Source organism: Oncorhynchus clarkii, chromosome 7, assembly GCF_045791955.1.
Source record: "Oncorhynchus clarkii lewisi isolate Uvic-CL-2024 chromosome 7, UVic_Ocla_1.0, whole genome shotgun sequence".
NCBI lineage: Eukaryota > Metazoa > Chordata > Actinopteri > Salmoniformes > Salmonidae > Oncorhynchus > Oncorhynchus clarkii.
In genome coordinates, this window is record NC_092153.1 from 39989308 (window position 1) to 40013600 (window position 24293).

General features: G+C 42.5%; 1 protein-coding gene across 1 annotated transcript; it reads left to right on the forward strand.

The window, feature by feature from the left end:
• The first annotated feature begins 1899 nt into the window (after positions 1-1899).
• LOC139413281 (macrophage-stimulating protein receptor-like) lies at positions 1900-23496 on the forward strand. The gene is made up of 21 exons (XM_071160476.1): positions 1900-2075; positions 5786-7101; positions 15431-15607; positions 15927-16049; positions 16290-16460; positions 16686-16849; positions 16975-17110; positions 17194-17330; positions 17504-17683; positions 18152-18248; positions 18396-18614; positions 18914-19060; positions 19581-19737; positions 19995-20084; positions 20184-20384; positions 20650-20736; positions 20852-21033; positions 21160-21269; positions 21381-21546; positions 21757-21893; positions 22083-23496. Exons 2-21 carry the CDS (start codon positions 5890-5892, stop codon positions 22312-22314), a joined length of 4125 nt encoding a protein of 1374 aa, XP_071016577.1. The 5' UTR covers positions 1900-2075; positions 5786-5889; the 3' UTR covers positions 22315-23496.
• Positions 23497-24293: the final 797 nt, after the last annotated feature.

The following is a 24293-nucleotide window of genomic DNA, read 5'->3' on the forward strand; positions in this document are numbered from 1 at the left end:
GTACATCTACCATAAGTGGATTATAAGGATGGTAAATTAATGCTGCACAAAAAGTGGTTGCTTTCCATGTTATTTGATCAAGAACAAATATTTAATTTGATGTGGATTTTGCCCATAACTTTGCCCTTTTTTATGTACATGTTTGAGGACAGGGACTTGTTCCTTCTGGATTCAATTATAATGACAATCACAGAGAAATGGACAGGGTTTTGTTCTATCTGGATTCCATTAGAATGACAATCACAGAGAAATGGACAGGGACTTGTTCCTTCTGGATTCAATTAGAATGACAATCACAGAGAAATGGACAGGGACTTGTTCCTTCTGGATTCCATTAGAATGACAATCACAGAGAACGGTACAGGGCAATAACTCTTACAATTACAACTATTGAATCCTGAATGATACTGTTCTTAATTATAACACTATCTTTCCCTGCTAAAGTGGAGATGCTTAAAAAATGTTTTTGCCCACGCTACAGTTGTCTATATCTGTCCGCTAATAATAGTAAAGGCCCAGCGCAATATATGTATTTTTGTATTATTATATTCATATTTTTCAGGGGGTGCACCAGCTCCCCCAGTACCCCTACTACCCGCAGTGATGTCTACTAGCACCTTTTTTCCTAAAAGTGTACTTTGGCTTCAAACAGTTGAAGTCGGAAGTTTACATACACTTAGGTTGGCGTCATTAAAACTCATTTTTCAACCACTCCGCAAATGGGTCTTCTAAATGGACAATGACCCCAAGCATACTTCCAAAGCTGTGGCAAAATGGCTTAAGGACAACAAAGTCAAGGTTTTGGAGTGGCCATCACAAAGCCCTGACATCAGTCCCATAGAAAATTTGTGGGCAGAACTGAAAAAAAGCCTGTGCGAGCAAGGATGCCTACAAACCGGAATCAGTTACACTAGCTCTGTCAGGAGGAATGGGCCAAAATTCACCCAAATTATTGTGGGAAGCTTGTGGAAGGCTACCCAAAACGTTTGACCCAAGTTAAACCATTTAAAGGCAATGGTACCAAATACTAATTGAGTGCATGTAAACTTCTGACCCAGTGGGAATGTGATGAAAGAAATAAAAGCTGAAATAAATCATTCTCTCTCCTATTATTCTGACATATCACATTCTTAAAATGAAGTGGTGATCCTATCTGTCCCAAGACAGGGAATTTTTACTAGGATTAAATGTCAGGAATTGTGAAAAACTGAGTTTAAATGTATTTGGCTAAGGTGTATGTAAACTTCCAACTTCAACTGTAAGTAAAAATGTGACTATGTGCACCATGGTGGGCAGATGTTTTTTTTTAAATGTATTTTGAAAGTGAAGAAGTTAAAACTGGTCCAAGACATGAGTGCCTTTAAGACAACATTGACCCATGCCTTTTGCATCTGTTCCTGGTCCCCCAGAAGTACATGGTTTTAATAAATCTAGTCAGTGGCTAAATGTCCACACTTACCATGAAGTAATTGATCTTGCTATTATTTTAATGTCTTGTTGATTTGAGGTGAGTATAACTATAATTATTTGACATGTAAATAATAACATATTTGTTCCTTGAGACTGCACATTCATTCCTGGGATGTGTTGGTCTTTCTTCTGTTAGCAATGCATGTCTGACAACTGTATGCAGACATGCCTACCCCACAGCAGCATTCCTTCTGACAAGAATGCTTGGGACATACTGTACTTGGGAATGTTGGGTTTCCTGTTACAAGGAAGAGTGAGTGCGTGATCTCTTGCTTTCATGAGTGTGAAAATTGTTGTCCTTGAAGTGACTTCAGATGATGAGAGTAAAAAGTAATCTGGATGTTACATAGGAAAGAAAAGAAACCTCAGAACTGAGATTGTGCAATCAAAACCAGTACATACTTCATTGCCGTAGGCGGGGCATGTGAGGAGTGTACAAGGAACCTTGCCTTGTCCCACACGTAATTTCTGAAATTGCTCCATAATTTCGCACAGAACTGAAAAACGTGTAATAGTGCCATTTACAACTAGACAACTGGTGTTGTCTGGGAATCAAGATTTTTTTTCAATTTAAACTGGATGCGCGGCATAATTTATGCACCCAGGTATGTAATGTTAATGGCAATCTGACTGGCATATGACTTTACACCAATTCAGTGCTTTAAAAAAAAAATGTTCATAAATTGTCTTAAACATGCATGCCGGTTGTTGGGCTATACGTAGTATTTTTCTCTCCGTCTTATCTATTCATACGGAATGAGATTGTTCCATCTATAATGTACTTTTTTATATGACGTATTAGGAAAAATAGCAACTCACACTAATTCTCACGCTGCTCTGTCGTCCGGGGGGGACTATATGGACACGCCTGGTGCCCAAATTGATCACATATGTTAGGCAGCTGAGAGTTGGGACGAACCGACTCGGTTCAGTCATTCTTCATTCTTCATAATTTGAAACTTGTCTGCCTACATTGGGATTTGGGAGTATTCAGAATCATTCAGTTTTTATCGGAGTAATAGTTCTTTTAAAAAAATGGTTTGTACAAAAATGTATATATCAAATGTCGTAGTTGTAAAACATGTTTTTAAATCTCGCTTTAGCCAAAGACAGTTTTTAGATTGGCTACTCCCAATAGAAATCCCCGACCACACCTGTCATGGCGACGTTGGCTGTAAACCGAACTAAGCATACCCAGGCCGTCGAATCAAAGACACTCATTCGATATAAAGTAGTTTTTTTGTTGCGAGGTTGGAGTAACACCATGTTCAACTACTTAAGATATTGCCTCGAATCTAGGTTGCACCTTTCGATTTCGAGAAAATGAACAACTAAGGACGAAATTTTCACGTATCTCATTGACTTCTCAAACCCCAAGCCCTAGCCCGGTCTGTTTCGCAAGCGTTCCCGGATGTTGCACCTCTGTTTCTAAGAAACCGTGTGCTTTAGCTGTCACCCTGTTATATCGACTGATTGGTTATGTATGGGGTGATAGGCTACACTATCTCGTTACTTCCAAACAGCAGTGCTCCGCTAAACGGGAGTGAAGGACACTGTGCCGGGTGGTGTTGCCCATTGAGCGGCGACGTTATACTGTATCACGGTAACATCCAAATGTTTACGACCAATGCAATGGGACAAGTTCATTATAATATAGGCTGCTATCACAATCAACATGAAATACAGTGGGATGGAAAAACATTGGCCACGTTACGTCCGATGACATGTGATACAGCTGCCCAGCGCAAAGAAACTACATAAAACAACACCATTGCATTGGTAATTCGCCACGGGTTTTGTCGTTACATTAGCTACGTTAATTGGCATGGTATGCTGCTCTGTCGTACGGGAGAGTCGATATGGACACGCCTGGTGCCCAAATTGACATCCAGGTGGTGACCAATACTACAAGTTAACTTTTTTTTATTTAAAAAAAAGTTTTAACTAGCCCCATGCTGCTATTGTTTCCAGCTCACCAGCATAAACTAGCTAGCTGAGCTGGGAAGGGCTCATGAGGATGACCGATTGAACCAAATCTGTACTAAATCTCGCTTTCATTCTGACAGGATATTTTCCTACATGAAATATATCAGACAATGTAATGAAACGTATGAAATCGAGTTACACAAAGTGTCAGGTATTATTTTTTTAGTTGAGGTAAAAACGAGACTCTGAGAAAAATACAGTACATTTCCAGTTATGTCAACATGGTGCATGTTTTGTTTTGTCCAACTTTGAACAAATTGGCATTTCCCATAAAGCGCAACCCGAATGACTCAGTCTGGACTGCTACTCACACATTTAAGTCATGCACACGAATCTGTTTGGATAAATATGAAATCATGTTTAAAATGTTAGTACAAAAAAACACTCTCTCAACCACAGATTGAATTAGCAAACCTTTCCATCCCACAGTAATACCCACTACTCTCTGTCTCTTTTACAACACATGTAGGGAGAGCAAAGTAAACAAAACGGTGACTCACTGGTCATTAAATGTCCTATCCCTCAGTTTAAAAAGCTGAATACATCAAGCCACTGTAGTTCTCTGTTTAGTTCACGCCCACACTTCTCTTTTTCTCTCTAGCTGTCTTTCTTTCTCTCTTTCTCTCTCATTTGCTCTGTCTCTCAATTCAGTTCAATGGGCATTATCGGGCTCCCGAGTGGCGCTGCGGTCTAAGGCACTGCATATCAGCGCTAGAGGCATCACTACAGACCTTGGTTCAATTCCAAGCTGTATCACAACTGGCTGTGACTGGGAGTCCCATAGGGTGGTGCACAATTGGCCCAGTGTTGTCTGGGTTAGTGTTTGGCTGGGATAGGCAGTCATTGTAAATAAGAATTTGTTCTTAACTGACTTGCCTAGTTAAATAAAGGATAAATAGAATATGTTTGCATTGCCAAAGCAAGTGAAATAAACAGTACACATTGCAGATGTCATATTATGGCTATAAACAGTATTGTAACGATGTGCAAATAGTTCAAATACAAAAGGGAAAATAAATAAACATAATTATGGGTTGTATTTACAATGGTGCTTGTTCTTCACTGGTTGCCCTTTTCTTGTGGCAACAGGTCACAAACCTTGCTGCTGTGATGGCACACTGTGGTATTTCACACTATAGATATGGGAGTTTATCAAAATTGGATTTGTTTTCAAATTCTTTGTGGGTCTGTCTAATCTGAGGGAAATATGTGTCTATGGTTATACATTTGGCAGGAGGTTAGAAAATGTTGCTCAGTATTCATCTCATTTTGTGGGCAGTGTACACATAGCCTGTCTTCTCTTGAGAGCCAGGTCTGACTACGGCGGTCTCTCGCTATCAAGGCTATGCTCACTAAGTCTGTACATAGTCAAAGCTTTCCTTAATTTTGTGTCAGTCACAATGGTCAGGTATTCTGCCACTGTGTACTTACTCTCTGTTTAAGGCCAAATAGCATTCTAGTTCTCCGTTTTTTTGTTAATTCTTTCCAATGTATCAAGTAATTATCTTTTAGTTTTCTCATGATTTGGTTGGGTCTAATTGTGTTGCTGTCCTGGGGCTCTGTGAGGTCTGTTTGTGAACAGAGCCCCAGGACCAGCTTGATTAGGGGACTCTTCTCCAGGTTTATCTCTCTGTAGGTGATGTCTTTGTTATGGAATGTTTGGGAATCGATTTCCTTTTAGGTGGTTGTAGAATTGAATGTCTCTTTTCTAGATTTTGATCATTAGCGGGTATCGGTCTAATTCTGCTCTGCATGTGTTATTTGGTGTTTTACGTTGTACATGGAGGATATTATTTCAGAATTCTGCATGCAGAGTCTCAATTTGGTGTTTGTCCCAATTTGTGAATTCTTGGTTGGTGAGCGGACCCCAGACCTCACAACCATAAAGAGCAATAGGTTCTATAACTGATTCAAGTGTTTTTAGTCAAATCCTAATTGGTATGTCAAATTGTATGTTCCTTTTGGTGGCGTAGAAGGCCCTTCTTGCCTTGTCTCTCAGATTGTTCACAGCTTTGTTGAAGTTACCTGTGGCGCTGATGTTTAGGCCGAGGTATGTATAGTTTTTCGTGTGCTGTAGGACAACAGTGTCTATATGGAATTTGTATTTGTGGTCCTGGCAATTGGGCCTTTTTTGGAACACCATTATTTTTGTCTTACTGAGATTTGATGTCAGGGCCCAGGTCTGACAGAATCTGTGCAGACGATCTAGGTGCTGCTGTTTGCTGATCATCAGCAAACAGTAGACATTTGACTTCAGATTCTAGTAGGGTGAGGCCGGGTGCTACAGACTGTTCTCTCTTTCTCTAACTCTCTCTCTCTCTCCTCACAGAGCTTCTGCTGTTCCCCAGAATGTTCAGAAGGAGAGGAGAAATCTCCTGTTCTCGTGGCTGTAGGTAACAGACAGTAGCAGTAACAGTGCGGTGTGGAGTGGCGATGGTCCCCTGGGCCACCTTCCTGGTGACATGCATGTGGATACAAACCCTCAAAGCCTCAGGACTGTACACCTGTCCCAGGACCCCTCGCAAGGAGGTGGATTTCAACGTTAGCTACTCAATACCCCACTTCCAGACAGCTAAACCCATCCAGAACATAGTGATCAACCCGTACGAGCCTGAGGTTTATGTGGCTTCTCAGAATGTCATTGAGGCAGTGAGTGGTAGGCTCAGTAAGTTATGGGAGCTGAGGACAGGCCCAGTGGGCATCCCAGAGTGTCAGACCTGTGGCCTGTGTGGCATTGAGGCTGATCCTGAGGACTCAGTGGACACGAACAATGAGGTCCTGCTCTTGGACTCATCATCTTATCTTACCTCTCTATACTCCTGTGGGAGCTCTCAGCATGGGGTCTGTTACTTACATGAAATTAACTCTAACGGTACCCCACCTAAATCTGAATGTCTCTTCAGGCAGGATGCTAACTCACCCTCCGACTGCCCTGACTGCCTGGCCAGCCCCCTGGGCACTGAGGTCATCATCGTGGAGCAAGGCTACACAACCTATTTCTTTGTAGTGGCTACACTCAATGAGAGTGTGGCACAGAGGTACGGCAGATTGTCCATATCGGTGCGCCGGCCGCTGTCGACCCTGGATGGCTTTGACATGGTCATGAAGGGTCTGACCGTGCTCCCTCAACTACAGAACTCCTACCGGATCGACTACATCTACAGCTTCTCCACACAGGATTATGTCTATTTTCTGTCTGTCCAGAGGGAGAACTTCCTGGACTCCTCTCTGTATCAAACGCGTCTGGGCCGTCTTCCGGTGAAGGACACAGAGGTGTGGATGTACCGTGAGCTGGTGCTGGAGTGTCGCTTCGAGCCCAAACGCAGGCGGAGGAGGAGAAGGACAGGGAGCAAGGTGTTCGAGGACGTGGTTTATAACAGGCTGCAGGCGGCCCACTTCAGCCGGGCCGGGAAGGAGCTGGCAGACGAGCTAGGAGTGGGGGAGAAGGATGACATTCTCTATGGGGTGTTTGCAGAGACAGATGACTCTGGGAAGCCCTACAGTAACTCAGCCCTGTGTGCCTTCCCAATTGACTACGTGAACAGGGCCATTGATGAGGGAGTGGAGGACTGCTGCAGCTCCAGCCCAGAGCAGCTTTCCAGGGGGCTCTGCCACTTCCAGCTCTGCGAGAGCTGCCCTCATGAGGTCAGTGACAGGCCTACTCCACTCTCTTCTGCTCTGCCAGGGCTTCAGTTAGGTAGTTGGTGAAGCCTGATGGTAGACAGGAATATGTAATAGTTTGATTGATATTCAACAGTCCAAAATGACTATGTCATTGGACTGATATAGGTTATTCTTATTGCGTTGTCTATTAGAAGTCCCAGTACTATGAGAGGAGGAAGTCAGGTGTGTGAGAACATGGAGGAAGGGAGGGAGGAAGAGAGGGAGGGAGGGGTGAATGAGTCAGATCTCACCAGCACATTGCCACACTGTTGTTCTGCTCTGTTGAGTTTCAGCACATGGTAATAACCATGATTGTAAGGGTCGGAACTGTTGATACTGCCTTAGTACATGAAAGCCCTGCTATCGCTGTTCCTGAAATCTTAACTATGTTAGGTTAGGTTAGACTTGACCTATTGTATGATGCCCTATGTTTGAGAAAAACAAATTAAACTGTTTAATAATATTATGACTATGACTAGGTTAAAGTGTGACATTAATTATTACTTTGAAGAAGATGAATTGGAAATGTAGTGTATGGATAGTTGGACAAATAGACAGCAGCTGCATTCAAAAAACTGTATTCATTTAAAAAAAGAAAGAAATGTGTTTGGCTGTGTAATATCCGCTGTCAAGGTGTGGTGACTCGTAAACTTGACAACTATGAGCTCATAGAACGATGTATACACCTGCAGGTACGGTGTGCCAACTCAGAGGTTATAAATGGTGTTGATAAAGAGACGGAATGTGAAGGGGAGGGAGTGTATCCCTGCGCCTGGCTCCTACACGCTTTGTATGAGTGCATGGAAACAGGCACACCAGACACAGGGAGAGCCAGCACCGGAAAGAGCAAGGAGCAGGGAATGGCCTCCATTTAAAGTAGCTGTGTCACTTCAAAGCATTTTACTGTCTGACTCAACCAATAGAGGAAGAACAGTGTTTGTAGGGTTACTGTTTACAGGAAGGGATACTCCACTTATTCCATCTCTGAGGTGTTTTAAGTGGATGACGCCATGAGTTGTCTGCTGTCGTTCGTCAGTACTGTCATTAGTGTTTAAGTCAATAAAGTACACTGTTACAAAAGTTAAACAGCCAGCCATATTGTCAATGTTAAACATTTCAATGGATTATAGTATTTGTATGAGTACTCAACAAAAATGCTGGGTTAAAAACAACCCAGTGCTGGGTAAAAAGTGGACAGAACACAAGTTGGGTTATTTTTGACCCAGCCAGTTGTGTCACTTGAGCTATGATCCACCGTGTTAGATCAGAAGACTGAAGGCATGGCTTAGTAGGGGAGTTACTTTCAGATTGTTATATTTGACCAACTGTGAGAGTACATTTGATTCCACTTCATCTGTTCTGTTATATTGTCAACACAAGTTAAAGTTGAGCACTGACACTTTTGTATCTTAATGTCGATTACACAAGTTTATTTCTTCAAGGGCATATGCGTATCCCAATGTTGGGATAGTTACCACTTTGTTTTGCTGTTGAAATAATGTTATTCATGTTTTATTTATATTAAATTATGTAATGTGCAAAAATATTGAAGGGAAAGGTACATTTGCAGTGCACAAACATGAAGAAGTGGCCAAAAATACCTATCTGGAAGCCACACACCCAATAGGCCACGCCTCCTGAAAATAACCTAAGGATTACATAAAAAATACCCATCTGCTGGGTCAACTCAGCATAAAAGTGAATAGAAACCCAATTGATGGTTAAATGTTAAGAAAATTGTAAAATTGTGTAATCCAAAAACGTGGCCTATTGGTTTCAGAGTTCTTTTTGGCCCGTGAGAGTAAATCTCATTCATTTTCATCATGTTAAGTTTATAAACGGAAAATTAAGAAAAATCTATATTTTTGCACATTGCACGTTTTAATATAAAAAAGTATAACATTATTTAAATATTATAACAATGTGGTAATTGTCCCAACTTTGGTATATATATAGGCACTTAATGAACTCCTTCTCTTGTGTAAGCCTTATTAAAGCTACAAAAGCGTCCAGAGCAATGTGTTTAGCAACAACAGTCCCCATGCGGAGCAGTGTTTTTATGTCCATATCTGATAAGCTACACAAGAAAAGGCTTTATTAATACAGTGGGGAGAACAAGTATTTGATACACTGCCAATTTTGCAGGCTTTCCTACTTACAAAGCATGTAGAGATCTGTCATTTGTATCATAGGTACACTTCAACTGTGAGAGACGGAATCTAAAACAAAAATCCAGAAAATCACATTGTATGATTTTTAAGTAATTAACTTGCATTTTATTGCATGACATAAGTATTTGATCACCTACCAACCAGTAAGAATTCCGTCTCTCACAGACCTGTTAGTTGTTCTTTAAGAAGCTCTCCTGTTCTCCACTCATTACCTGTATTAACTGCACCTGTTTGAACTTGTTACCTGTATAAAAGACACCTGTCCACACACTCAATCAAACAGATTCCAACCTCTCCACAATGGCCAAGACCAGAGAGCTGTGTAAGGACATCAGTGTTAAAATTGTAGACCTGCACAAGGCTGGGATGGGCTACAGGACAATAGGCAAGCAGCTTGGTGAGAAGGCAACAACTGTTGGCATAATTATTAGAAAATGGAAGAAGTTCAAGATGACGGTCAATCACCCTCGGTCTGGGGCGCCATGCAAGATCTCACCTCGTGGGGCATCAATGATCATGAGGAAGGTGAGTGATCAGCCCAGAAATACACGGCAGGACCTGGTCAATGACCTGAAGAGAGCTGGGACCACAGTCTCAAAGAAAACCATTAGTAACACACTACGCCGTCATGGATTAAAATCCTGCAGAGCACGCAAGGTCCCCCTGCTCAAGCCAGCGCATGTCCAGGCCAGTCTGAAGTTTTCCAATGACCATCTGGATGATCCAGAGGAGGAATGGGAGAAGGTCATGTGGTCTGATGAGACAAAAATAGAGCTTTTTGGTCTAAACTCCACTTGCCGTGTTTGGAGGAAGAAGAAGGATGAGTACAACCCCAAGAACACCATCCCAACCGTGAAGCATGGAGGTGGAAATATCATTCTTTGGGGATGCTTTTCTGCAAAGGGGACAGGACAACTGCATCGTATTGAAGGGAGGACGGATGGGGCCATGTATCGTGAGATCTTGGCCAACAACCTCCTTCCCTCAGTAAGAGCATTGAAGATGGGTCGTGGCTGGGTCTTCCAGCATGACAACGACCCGAAACACGCAGCCAGAGCAACTAAGGAGTGGCTCCGTAAGAAGCATCTCAAGGTCCTGGAGTGGCCTAGCCAGTCTCCAGACCTGAACCCAATAGAAAATCTTTGGAGGGAGCTGAAAGTCCGTATTGCCCAGCGACAGCCCCGAAACCTCAAGGATCTGGAGAAGGTCTGTATGGAGGAGTGGGCCAAAATCCCTGTTGCAGTGTGTGCAAACCTGGTCAAGAACTACAGGAAACGTATGATCTCTGTAATTGCAAACAAAGGTTTCTGTGCCAAATATTAAGTTCTGCTTTTCTGATGTATCAAATACTTATGTCATGTAATAAAATGCAAATTAATTACTTAAAAATCATACAATGTGATTTTCTGGATTTTTGTTTTAGATTCCGTCTCTCACAGTTGAAGTGTACCTATGCTAAAAAATTACAGACCTCTACATGCTTTGTAAGTAGGAAAACCTGCAAAATCGGCAGTGTTTTAAATACTTGTTCTCCCCACTGTATATGTAGCCTTATAAATAAAGTTCAGGAAATCAATAACTTGCTAACATCAGATAATATTAATATATTTCCCATTTCTGAGACTCCCTTAGATAATTCCTATGATGATACAGTGGTAGCAATACAAGGAGATAACATCAACAGACGAGACAGGAATGGCTATAGGGGAGGTGTTTCTGTATATATTCAGAGCCATATCTCTGTAATGCTTAGAGAAGTTCTCATGTCAAGTGTTGTGATTGCAGGTTCACCTGACTCCTCTAAAGCCTATTATTTTAGGGTGCTGCTATAGGCTAGCAAGGGCTAACAGTCAGTATCTATGTAGATCATGTGTGTGAAATGCTTGTTAGAGTGTGTGATCTTAACAGAGAGCTTTATTTTCTGGGTGACCTGAACAGTGACTGGTTAGCAACTAGCTGTCCTCTCAGGAGGAAGCTTCTAACTGGGACTACTGGCTGTAATAGGTTATCACTCACACAACTAGAGTGGATACCAGTAGTGTTGGATCTGTGACATCCACATGCATGGATCATATCTTCACTAATGCTGAGGAGCTTTGCTCCAAAGCAATATCAGGTCCCATTGGCTGTAGTGACCATAACATTGTGGCAATAACAAGGAAAGCCAAAGTGGACCTAAAGTCATTTATCAGAGATGATGAAGAAAAAATTTCCTCAGGACACTTTTGTTAAATATGTATTTAAAAAAAAAAAATGTGTTGGTCTGATGTGTATCATTAAGTGAATCCAGATGCAGCACTGGAAGTATTTAAATGACATGACAATTGTTGACAAGCATGCACCTGTTAAGAAATTAACTGTGAGAACTGTTAGAGTCCTCTGGACTGATGATGAATTGAAGAAGTGTATGGTTCAAAGAAATTATGCAAAAGTGATGGCAAGCAAGTCAGGCTGCACAGCTGATTGGTTGACATACTATACATTGAGAAATGTTGTGACTAGGGCTGTGGCGGTCATGACATTTTGTCAGCCGGTTATTGTCAAACAAATAACTGCCGGTCTCACGGTAAATTGACCGTTAATTTACATAAACACATTTAGCATCTCCCGACTTTCATGTATAGTCTACAAGCCACTGAAGGAGACCTTTGGGACATCTACATTTTAAAAAGTCTAACGAATCCATTTAGTATAGCCTACACCATCACAATAAATCTATGATTTATTTTAGACAGGTCTAAAGAAGCATGATATGAAGAAAATGTAGTCTATTTCAGAAGAACAGAATACCATACTCTGAGTTGTCCTTATGTTAGGCCCCGATCTGGCTATGCCATATGGCTGTGGGCGACACTAGTTCATTAAGCAGATTTTCTTAGAATTCCGTGGCATTATTTTAAATTATTTTATAGTATGAAGAATACAATTGAACATAACTAAATAAAATAGAAAGGATATTTCATCCTAACGATTTGAGGGACATGAGGCTATTCTGTGTTGAACTGTTAACAAAGAAACAGGTCCTCCTAAATGTTTAATTTAAAGTTATTTATGCAACTTTACAAAAGTTGGGCTATTTGTTATACACTCTAAGACAGCATGATGCGACTCTAATGATGATGATTTAAAAAAAGTTGCTTGAAAGGCTTGAGCACTGCTATGTTTTTTTAGTTGTGATTACAATCCTTATCAAAACATATAGGCAAATGGGCTAGGCTACATGAGGTGTGCGACTACGATTTGAAAAAGTGATAATATATCATTCACAAGGGAGAGGCTAATATTGTCACCCATTAGACTATTCTTGATTTAATGTGGTCTTTACGTATACTAAATAATATATGTGTGAATCTGGATTTAGATGGACCATTATCATACACCCGTCTCAATACAGGGGAAGTGGAACAAAAATACAATGTCATCTATGCACTTAAATAGCGGATGGAGATCGCTTTTCTCATTATTCATTTTCATGCCAGGCAGGCTATACTCCTGTTGTAAAGCGAAATAATGTGCTTAATATTATGAAAGTTGAGAAATCAACATTGTAAGCCTATAGAAAGCTGATTGGAACCTCCTCTTTTTAGTAGAGGCCATCAGAACTCTGTGTTCTTAAGCAATTGCATAGCCTATAAAAATGTTGCTTAACATGAGCTCATGGCCTCTCATGAAGTATTGGATTAGATTTTCTATTATGTTTGCATTGATGTCAGAGTGATTAGAGGGACAATAGAGTGCTGAGTGCTGAGTACTAGGCACTTAGCAAGTTTGGTAGGCTACTAATGAGCATCAGCAGGATCAGAGCTTGAAAAAGCCTAGTTACCGTGACTAAGTGGTCACATAGAATTTGGACTTGTGACCGCCGGTGTGGCGGTAATACGGTCACCGTAACAGCCCTAGTTGTGACTAAACTTAATAAGAAATTACATTACCAAATCAAGATAAATTACATAAAACACAATGGGAAAAGACCAGAGTACCTTATATGATATCATGGGCAGAAAACCCAATTAATCTCCATCGTTCATTGAAGTTGATGGGTCATTTATAACAACACTTTTCAATATTGGCAATCATTTCAATTACTATTTCACTAGTAAAGTGGAAAAACAACAGTAAATAATGATTGAGAAGGATTGCTGTTTTGAATTTGGTCAAGTTCACGTGGGAGAGGTGGAAAAACTATTGTTATCTATTGTTTCACAACACTCTCTTAATCTTACTTCTACCCCCTCCTTTTTCGAACATTCTGTTAAAAATCGCGCAACTTTTCAGCGTCCTGCTACTCATGCCAGGAATATAGTATATGCATATGATTAGTATGTGTGGATAGAAAACACTCTGAAGTTTCTAAAACTGGTTAAATCACGGCTGTGACTATAACAGATCGTGTGTTTCATTGAAAAACGCAAGAAAAACTGCTCTCTGAAAGCTAAAAATAATTTCCATAAGTCACTTCCATGGGTTGTTAAAAGAGGACAAAATTTAATATCGACCTGCATGCAATTCATACAGATTCCACACGATGTCGCCATTGTCGTCATTTTCAATTGATTTTTTTGTTGGAAAATCCATCTATCTGGCTTCCGTTTCTTCCAGTCTCCACCCGGATGTTGTTAATGTGGACATTGGCAGCCATTGATTTGCAAACGAGGAGCTATTGAATATACATCGCCCTGTAATCATTTTGATAGATTATAAACGTTTACTAATACCTAAAGTTGGATTACAAAAGGATTTCGAAGTGTTTTGTGAAAGATTATCGTCGACTTTTTTAATTTTAAAAAATTACGCAGCGTTTAAAAACAATGTTTTTTTCTGAATGACACAGCTTCCATAGAAAGCTATTTTGGGTATATATGGACCGATTTAAACGAAAAAAAGACCCAATAGTGATGTTTATGGGGCATATAGGAGTGCCAAGAAAGAAGCTCGTCAAAGGTAATGAATGTTTTATATTTTATTTCTGCGTTTTGTGCTGCGTCGGATAAGCAGAGTCTTTGTTTACGTCGCATTCAGGCATTTTCAGGTGGTGCATGCTATCAGATAATAGCTTCTCATGCTTTCGCCGAAAAGCATTTTAAAAATCTGACTTGTTGGCTAGGTTCACAACGAGTGTAGCTTTAATTCAATACCCTGCTTGTGAATTTTGATCAAGGTTTGAGTTTAAACGAGTACATTTAGCATTTAGCGTAGCGCATTTGCATTTCCAGGTGCCTACTTGAGACATATGCGTCTCAAGTAGAATCAAGAAGTTAAAAACACCAATATTCAGGTTGAAGAACTACTTTTGGTGTTTCAAGGTACTTCAATTCTGTTTTGAAATACATTCTGTGTATCGTAACGCTTACATTGGGTTTACATTCAACCACCCTCCAAACACATCTTGGGTTAGGTGCACTACTTTTCATGGTTTTGCTACACGAAGATAGTGTTTTGAGTCCTTCTATTTTCACAGTGTGAAGCCATGGTTCACTACTGTTTTATAGCCGTTTTCCTTTACGTGTCAGGGTTGTTAGAGCTGTGCTCTGTTACAGGGGTGAGGGCTGGAGGAGCCCGGGCTGGGGTACATCCTCCCTCACAGTGGAAGATTCCTCTCGCCGCTTCTTCTGTGTGTGTGTGTGTGTGTGTGTGTGTGTGTGTGTGTGTGTGAGACGGAGGGTGGGTTCAGGACACTCCAAAAACAAATCAGATTAACTTATTGCAGTTTAATGGAGAATATGACAAACAACCAATATAGGCAAAGTGGGATCCCGAGTGGCGCAGTGGTCTAAGGCACTGCACCTCTGTGCTAGAAGTGTCACTACAGACCCTGGTTCGATTCCAGGCTGTATCACAAGTGGCTGTGATTGGGCATCCCATAGGGCGGCGCACATTTGGCCTAGCGTCGTTAGGGTTTTGCCGGGGTAGGCCGTCATTGTAAATAAGAATTTGTTCTTAACTGACTTGACTAGTTAAATAAAGGCTAAATAAAAAAATAGAAAAACTATGTCATGTAAAATAAATCAGTGTATTCACCATTTTAATCAACCAATCTAAAAAGGGAAGTGGAAATTGTGTGAAATGAGTACTCATGTCGGAGTAGTCAGTCAGTCAGTATGAGTAATGTTGTTGTCTCTATGTGTGTTGTGTCTGTGCAGAGCTCAGAGAACAATGCCACGTGCAGGGAAAGTCCCACACTAGTGTCTAAACCCTACTACAGGGTGGACCTCTTCAACAGGTACATGAACAACGTCCTGCTCACCTCAGTGTTGGTTACCATCATCGGGGACAACACTGTGGCACACATTGGCACCAAGGACGGCAGGCTGCTGCAGGTACACTCACTGTGTCTATGTGTTTAGTGTGTTTGTGTTGCAGTAAGTCACTGAGGTGTCTAGTAGGAGAATATGAAATTACAGTGTCTATTTCATGAATTCAGATTCAGTAAAAGTGGTGGTAGATTGAGCTATATTAAAAAAATTGTACCATGTGCATGACTGTCTTTCCTCATATATACAATCCGTTTTTTTCCCATGAAGATCATTAGCTCTCTCAGCACGTTAACCAACCTAAGTAGAACATATTATAAATCCATTCCTTTCACAGGTCTGCCATGGCTCAGGGATATAACTGTAGTGTCTTTGACTGTTGTAGCTCATCCTGAGGAGGTCAAGTCCCATCATCTTTGCCAACTATTCTCTGGGTGAGGAAACAGAAGTGTCCAGGAAAGCTGCTGTGCAATCCAACGAGTCCTTGCTCTTCGTGGTTGGAAATAAGGTGCCTTTTCTATTCAGTCATAAGTGCTCATTACCCCCACTTTGCTTATTGGTTTTACTTTTGATTTCTAAAGGCAGAGAATACACTGTAACAATTTATTTCCCGCTCCCTTTCTTTTCTCTCTCTTCCTCTCTTCCCTCTCTCCCCCTCTCTTCACCTCTCTCTCTTCCTCTCTTCCCCCTCTCTCTTCCCTCTCTCCCCCTCTCTTCACCTCTCTCTCTTCCTCTTTCTTTGTAACAGATGTTCAGTGTGTCTCCTAAAGGGCCCGGATGTAAACACTTTCTAACCTGCTCCACATGCCTGGCGGCGCCCAGGTTTACAGGGTGTGGCTGGTGCTCGGCGGTGTGCTCCAGGCAGGAGGAGTGCCCCGCCCAGTGGAAGAATGAGTCCTGTCCTCCCTTCATCACAGAGGTAAGACTGCTTGGGGGCCGGAGTAGGGAGTGGCTCTTTTTAAACTGATCCTCTGTTATAAATGTCAGAACAACGACCACCAAACACATGGGTCGAAGAAACCGACACATTGTTAATAGAATATTTGAAAGTGAGTAGTTGAGCATTTGAAGAAAATGTGTAAAGCATTTGAGGAAATGTCAACTGCATCATGTTTTTCTGATTGTATTGTATGGGGGGATTCAGTTTTTCCCTAAGACAGCTCCCCCTAATGGCGAGACAGAGCTTAAGCTGTGTGGCTGGGAGTTCCAGTCTCCTATAAGACCAGCCATCATCAGCAAGGAGACCCACCTGGTGAGGGTGGGAGAGACCCCCTGCACTGTACTGTCAGAGAAGAGCAACAGCACACAGTAAGTAACAGACACAGAATGCATGGAGACATCCAAGCTTCAAATCAACTCTGTCAAATTACCTCATAGCTTTGTTATTATTGAGGTTGTAGTCAACACTGATCTTTCACCCTGACCACTCCTAGGCTGGTGTGTAGCATTCACCCTAATGTTACAGGCCCATACCAGGATCTCAACATCACCGTGGAAGTGCATGAGGGGAAGGTGGAGGGACGCTACTCAATCCAAGGGCAGGCTCAAATTACAGGGTTCACTTTTGTGGTGAGGAGGATTACATTTGTTTGACTGTTGACACAACCAATACAATGTATTTCATCCACTCTAATGTCTACAATTCTATCCAGGAGCCAAGTATCACAGAAATCATGCCTGACTACGGGCCTCAGGTAGGGGGTACTTTGGTCACACTGACAGGGCCTCACTTGAACGCTGGGATGATTAAGACTGTGTCTATAGGAGATCAGGACTGCCCCATCAAGAGGTAATTATTGGCATCTACTGTTTCAGCTGTGCAATTTGCTCTCTCAGCCTGGGTGTCTCATTGTAACTGTAGAACCTGTGCCTTTTTATAGTACATATGACTTTTACTGTTTCTGTCTAGATCTATATCAGTGTCCATAATATTATGTTATTGTCTTACTGTGTCTCTGTCAGTGTCTCTAAGGGTACGGGGACCACGTCCTCCATAGTCTGCCTGTCTAAAGGTGTGGCAGCAGTGAAGAAGGTGCCCGTGAGGGTTGTCATTGACCAATCCCAGGTGTCCACTAACAAGATGTTCCACTACAAGAGCAACCCTGTGATCACTGAGATACGGCCTGCCTGCAGCTTCCGAAGGTAGGCCATACAAATGGATACTAGCCACTAGGCATCATCTGTGTGCTTCTGGGCCTAGCTGACTGACCTGTAAATGTGCTATATAGGACTGTAGAAAACAGTTAATTGCACACAGCTGATGCGGACCAAGAAGACGGTGATAAGTCAAATGTATTCCGGGCAGTGCCTACACTTTTAGCTGAGGGAAAACATGCTGTGCAGGAAATGTGCAATCTCTCTAGAGGCAATGAGGTTAACCTAAGTGAGGATGTGATTAGCCAACAGAAATAAACAAGCTAAGACCTGTTGTGTAACAATGCTGTGCCTTTTCTGGGTCACATTTCAGCAACTGGCACAACCATTTGAATAATAATAGAGAATAAACTGCAAATAGTGCTGGTTTCTCTGGTTTCTACAGTCAGCAGCGTTGACCTCTAACACCGAGCCTCTATGTGTTTGTTTTCCTCCTTGTTCAATCCTGTGATTAAGTGGATCCAAGATCATCATCAAAGGCAAAAATCTGGACTCTGCATACAACACTGTCATCCACTACAAATCCAACAAACTGAAGAAGTCTCTGCAGCATGTAAGTTATCCTGCAGGGCTCACAACTCTGGGCTTCATAAACCTATAATGGGGTAATATCCATTAAATGCCAGTCTTTGATTTTGTTTGATTAAATGACCCCAGAGTACTGTTATTGACACTATTTGATGTGTCGAACATAACGCAGGTCTGCAACGGCACAGCAACCCCCACGCATATGGAGTGCTTTGCCCCCGTCTTCCCCAGAAATGAGACAGACAAGGGCTTTATTAATATCAGCATGGACGGGGCCATCAATCTGGTGAAGAAGAACTTTGAATACCAACCAGACGCCAGCATCACCCCCTTTGAGTACGAAGGCAACGTACTGAGCCTGAGCCCTGGACAGACTGAGGTTTCACTGCATGTACGTTCACCATCAGACACACAGGACTCAGCTTTGAAGAGAGCCAGTTACGTAGTCAGTCAATCAATCATCATTGTTTTCAACCATTACAGTAACTCAAGATTAACCAATTGGTTGATGGGTAAATCTAACCACAAGTAGTTGATTTCGTAGGTACCAGTGGGCAAAGCTGGTTGAAATGACTTCATTGCAACCAGTTTTCAACTGAAATCGTGTGTAATCTGGTTTTAAAGTCATTTCAACCAGCAATATTCAAGCTCCAATAAATTCCTCATTATGTCTTTTCCCATGTTCTGCAGCACAACAAGCTAAGCATGGTGAGCCTCTGCATGGAGATCATAATGACCATCGGAGGTGTGGACTGCGGAGTCCAAGTGCTGGACAACGAACTGACCTGCAGGATCCCCAAGGAGCTCATCATCCCCAGGGAAGGTTCGCCTGTCATGGTGAGCTACTGTAATGGTTAGCTTAATTGAACTTGATCCTTAATTGTCTAGGGGGGGGGGGGGGGGGGGGGGGCTATATAAAGCAGGCAGACAGACATTGAGGCATTCAGTTACTGTTTGATTGAATGTTAGAATGGGCAAAACGAGTGACCTAAGTGACTTTGAGCGGGGTATGATCGTCGGTGCTAGGCGCTCCGGTTCCAGTATCTCAAAAACAGCCACCCTCCTGAGTCTAGGGTTTCCCGCGAATGGTGCGACAAACAAAAAACGTTCAGTCAGCGGCAGTCTTGTGGACAAAAGAGCTCGTTGATGAGAGAGGTCGAAGGAGAATGGCAAGAATCGTGGGAGCTAACAGACATTGATATTTGAATTTCTGTTTACTTAAATGAATTGAAATGGAATTGACCCTAACCTTGAAAGCAAACCATCAATCCATTAGTAAACTGGTCCTTAAATTAAAGTGATAATCAAACTGATCCCAGAATAAGGTGTGAGTAATATCCTGTTTTTTTTGTCCTAGGTGTCTGTGAATGGGCGTGCCTATGAGGTGGGCACGGTGGTCTTCGTCAACAACACCACCAACATAGTGGTTATCATGTTTGGAATTGTCATTGCGTTGTGTGTTGGTGCTGCCATGGCCTTCATCACCATGAAACATGTGAGGAGGAAGAAGAAAGGTGAGAACCGTTACTGTGTGTGGAATTCGCTACAAGAAGATGTACTTTCATCTACCAGTACATTTACCAGTACTCTTAAATGATAGCTCGGGTTAGACAGACGTACATTTTTATGCCTTTAACAATTGTTGTCATGTAAGCAATAACTTACCATGTGTGCATTTAAAACATTTCATATTTTCTGCTAGGTATCTAAAGTTTTTGAGTATGTACTGTATAAGGCAATGTAATTCATTATGTTGATGAAAACATTTCAGCCAAAGTAGACACTGGTTTAGCAAGGATGTTTGTCCGCAGTCGGATAAGCAGCAACCCTGACCAATCCCCCACTGGTGACTATCGACAAGGTGAGATCCTTGGAGTGAACATTTGTTATGGTTCATTAATCTTGTGATTCATATCAATGAATCAATGGTTTCTCTTGCCGTGTCCCCTCTGTACTCCAGAATGGTCCAACCAGGTGAGCCAAAGGACAGGCTCAGGAGGGATAGCCTTACATAGCCTGCTCTACGCTGCCACCTTTGACCCCTCAGCCACGCCTCTGATCTCATTGGACACCCTGAGACCTGAGCTCCTGGAGGAGGTCAAAGACGTCCTGATCCCAGCCGACAGGCTCAATGTTCACCACAACCAGATCATCGGCAAAGGTATGGCCTGGATAGCCCGTTCCAAGATCTGTTTGTGCTGTCTTGCCAACTCCTATGGTCATTGTCATGCCAAACAGATCGGGACCTCCTCAGATACTGACTAAGAAAAGAAAAATGGGTCTGGCCGTAATCTTCATTAGAATCCATCTATTTCTGTTTCCACTAATTTACCTGTTCATTCTTTTTTCTTTGTTTAAGTTTAAAGTATGTAACTAGACTAGCGCCATATCCCCCAAAACACGGATGTTATTTTGTCGTTATTCAGGTCATTTTGGGACTGTGTACCACGGCTACCTGACAGACAACAACAACCAAGAACAGTTAATCCACTGTGCTGTTAAGTCATTGAACAGTAAGTGGATTCTTCTCATTTTGTTTGGCTGAGCTCTCATGCCATAAACAACTGTGCTAGTCATCTGTGGTGTATGTCCTGCTTGGTACACATAGTTCAATTCTCCCTCTCTCAGGGATCACAGACCTAGAAGAGGTGGAGCAGTTTCTGAGAGAGGGCATCCTGATGAAGGAGTTCCACCACACCAATGTTCTCTCCCTGCTGGGTATCCTGCTGCCTCAGGAGGGGCTCCCCCTGGTGGTACTGCCCTATATGAAACATGGAGACCTGCGCCACTTCATACTCTGTGAAAGGAGGGTACGTTAAAGGCCTACTCTTCCTCATACTTCATAATAACAAAGTATAGCCACTAGTCAGTTCGTCAGAGAGAATATACGTTTATATTGTTCATGAATGACTCCTGTGTCACCTCTCTTCCTCCAGAATCCAACAGTGAAAGACCTGATTGGCTTTGGGCTACAGGTTGCCAAAGGGATGGAGTACCTGGCCCAGAAGAAGTTTGTACACAGAGACCTGGCAGCTCGAAACTGCATGTAAGTGCAGGGCAGCTCTATCACTCGCTAATGTTTTGTTTATGCTATTTCTCAATCCAGTACCTGGCTGTGCCATCGACAAAGTCTGTCTATTATCTATGGTCTCTTTAGGCTTGATGAAACGTTTACGGTGAAGGTGGCAGATTTCGGAATGGCCAGAGATGTGTTTGACAAGGAGTACTACAGCATCCAGGACCACAGGAAGGCCAAGCTGCCAGTCAAGTGGATGGCCATAGAGAGCCTGCAGACACAGAAGTTCACCACTAAGTCAGACGTGGTGAGGGATTATGACTCGATTTCAATTTTCTTATAGCCATTGTATACTGTAGCTAGCTGTCTTACAGTACAAAAAAAGTATAACAACGGATGCACTCACTACTGTAAGTCGCTCTGGATAAGAGCGTCTGCCAAATGAACCTGGCCCAGGACTTGCTAGAGATCCAGTTCTTGTAAATGTTTTCTAGCTCTTTATCCCTTGTCTTCACAGTGGTCATTTGGGGTCCTGATGTGGGAGCTGTTGACCAGAGGAGCGAGCCCCTATCCTGAAGTGGACCCCTACGACATCACTCACTTTCTATTAAAGGGACGCAGGCTGCACCAACCACAGTTCTGCCCTGATGCTTTGTAAGTGATCTAGTGTCAGATCATTTTAACGGGCAACCGGCGGCATGCGGATCACCCCAATCAAAGTTTCCCGTTCCTGATCTACAGCTATTCTATCACAGTCGTTTATAGCTGTTGTTGTTGCATTAGGAACTCTGTCATGGTTGTTGACAGCTGTTGTCATTGTTCTATGCTGTTGTTTCTCTACAGGTACTCCATCATGTTGGAGTGCTGGGACCCGGAGCCAGAGCTCAGGCCTGACTTCCACACGCTGGGCAAGGAGGTGCTAGAGATCTTGTCCTGCCTGGAGGGAGAGCACTACATCAGCCTGAAGGTGACCTACGTCAACCTGGACCAGCCACGGCCTTACCCTGGCCTTACCACCTCTGCTGATGAGGCTGAAGCCTCTGGATCAGACTCAGACAGCGTTGTGTCCAGCTGAGGACCACAGAGCCTCAGGGGTCAACAGAACTGACCGGTCCATACCATACCAGAGTTTACTGGACCAAACCAGACCAGGACAGTAGGGCGTGGTCAGAGGGCACGGATGGGGGCATGACCATTCACCGTAGATGGAGGGCCCCCCCTATTCCCATCCACAACGCAATATTAGTACACAGAAATAATTGTTCACTTCTGTTACTCAAGACTGGATTGATAAGGAATAGAATATTCATTATTGACTAAGAAGACCTTGTGAAATGTGTTTACTTGTGTGAGCATTGACACTGAATTTCAATGTAGTTTCCCCTTCCTTGTGAGTACACAAATTATGACTGTATCATATTTGTCTGTACTTTCAATGCACTTGTGTTTTTTTAAGGACGATTTTCAGGTGAAGAAATTGTATTTATAATGGGACACCAAGTGAACCTTCTCCATTTCTGAAGCACAGCTGTAAATATGAACAACTGAATGTACAGTATACTGTATGTCTGAAATGTGTTTTTGTGTTATAATAACTAAGGACTATGATTTGAACATGTCATGTTAAATCAGATGGATTTTCACACGTCATATTTTTCTCACTTTTTTTGCTGGCATCCAAAGATATGCCTTAGAGATGGTCATTGGTGTTGATGGTCATTTGATGTATGGTTCTGAATGTGGCCATTGACTGACCTGGTCATTCTCATTGATACTTCTGAGAGGATATTTCAGTGAACCAAACTAGCGTTGTCTATGGTTATCTGCTAGCATTCTAGTAGATACACATAGACTTCCAGTCATTGCGCTAACGCTAGTTAGAATTGGCTTGCGAAACTACAGTGGGGAGAACAAGTATTTGATACACTGACGATTTTGCAGGTTTTCCTACTGACAAAGCATGTAGAGGTCTGTAATTTTTATCATAGGTACACTTCAACTGTGAGAGACGGAATCTAAAACAAAAATCCAGAAAATCACATTGTATGATTTTTAAGTAATTAATTTGCATTTTATTGCATGACATAAGTATTTGATCACCTACCAACCAGTAAGAATTACGGCTCTCACAGACCTGTTAGTTTTTTTTTAAGGATCCCTCCTGTTCTCCACTCATTACCTGTATTAACTGCACCTGTTTGAACTCGTTACCTGTATAAATAAAAGAAACCTGTCCACACACTCAATCAAACTCCAACCAGACTCCAACCTTTCCACAATGGCCAAGACCAGAGAGCTGTGTAAGGACATCAGGGATAAAATTGTAGACCTGCACAAGGCTGGGATGGGCTACAGGACAATAGGCAAGCAGCTTGGTGAGAAGGCAACAACTGTTGGCGCAATTATTAGAAAATGGAAGAAGTTCAAGATGACGGTCAATCACCCTCGGTCTGGGGCTCCATGCAAGATCTCACCTCGTGGGGCATCAATGATCATGAGGAAGATGAGGGATCCGCCCAAAACTACACGGCAGGACCTGGTCAATGACCTGAAGAGAGCTGGGACCACAGTCTCAAAGAAAACCATTAGTAACACACTACGCCGCCATGGATTACAATCCTGCAGCGCACGCAAGGTCCCCCTGCTCAAGCCAGCGCATGTCCAGGCCCATCTGAAGTTTTCCAATGACCATCTGGATGATCCAGAGGAGGAATGGGAGAAAGTCATGTGGTCTGATGAGACAAAAATATAGCTTTTTGGTCTAAACTCCACTCACCGTGTTTGGAGGAAGAAAAGGATGAGTACAACCCCAAGAACACCATCCCAACCGTGAAGCATGGAGGTGGAAACAACATTCTTTGGGGATGCTTTTCTGCAAAGGGGACAGGACGACTGCACCGTATTGAGGGGAGGATGGATGGGGCCATGTATCGCGAGATCTTGGCCAACAACCTCCTTCCCTCAGTAAGAGCATTGAAGATAGGTCGTGGCTGGTTCTTCCAGCATGACAACAACCCAAAAAAACACAGCCAGGGCAACTAAGGAGTGGCTCCA

What these genes read in the sequence shown, in the direction of transcription:
- LOC139413281 (XM_071160476.1), top strand. Translation starts at nt 5,890, where the DNA reads ATGGTCCCCTGGGCCACCTTCCTGGTGACATGCATGTGGATACAAACC. An exon ending in GTCCTCCCTTCATCACAGAG is followed by an intron (nt 16,461 to 16,685) that starts GTAAGACTGCTT and finishes GGGGGGATTCAG; the next exon opens with TTTTTCCCTAAGACAGCTCC. An exon ending in CAACCAGATCATCGGCAAAG is followed by an intron (nt 20,385 to 20,649) that starts GTATGGCCTGGA and finishes GTCGTTATTCAG; the next exon opens with GTCATTTTGGGACTGTGTAC.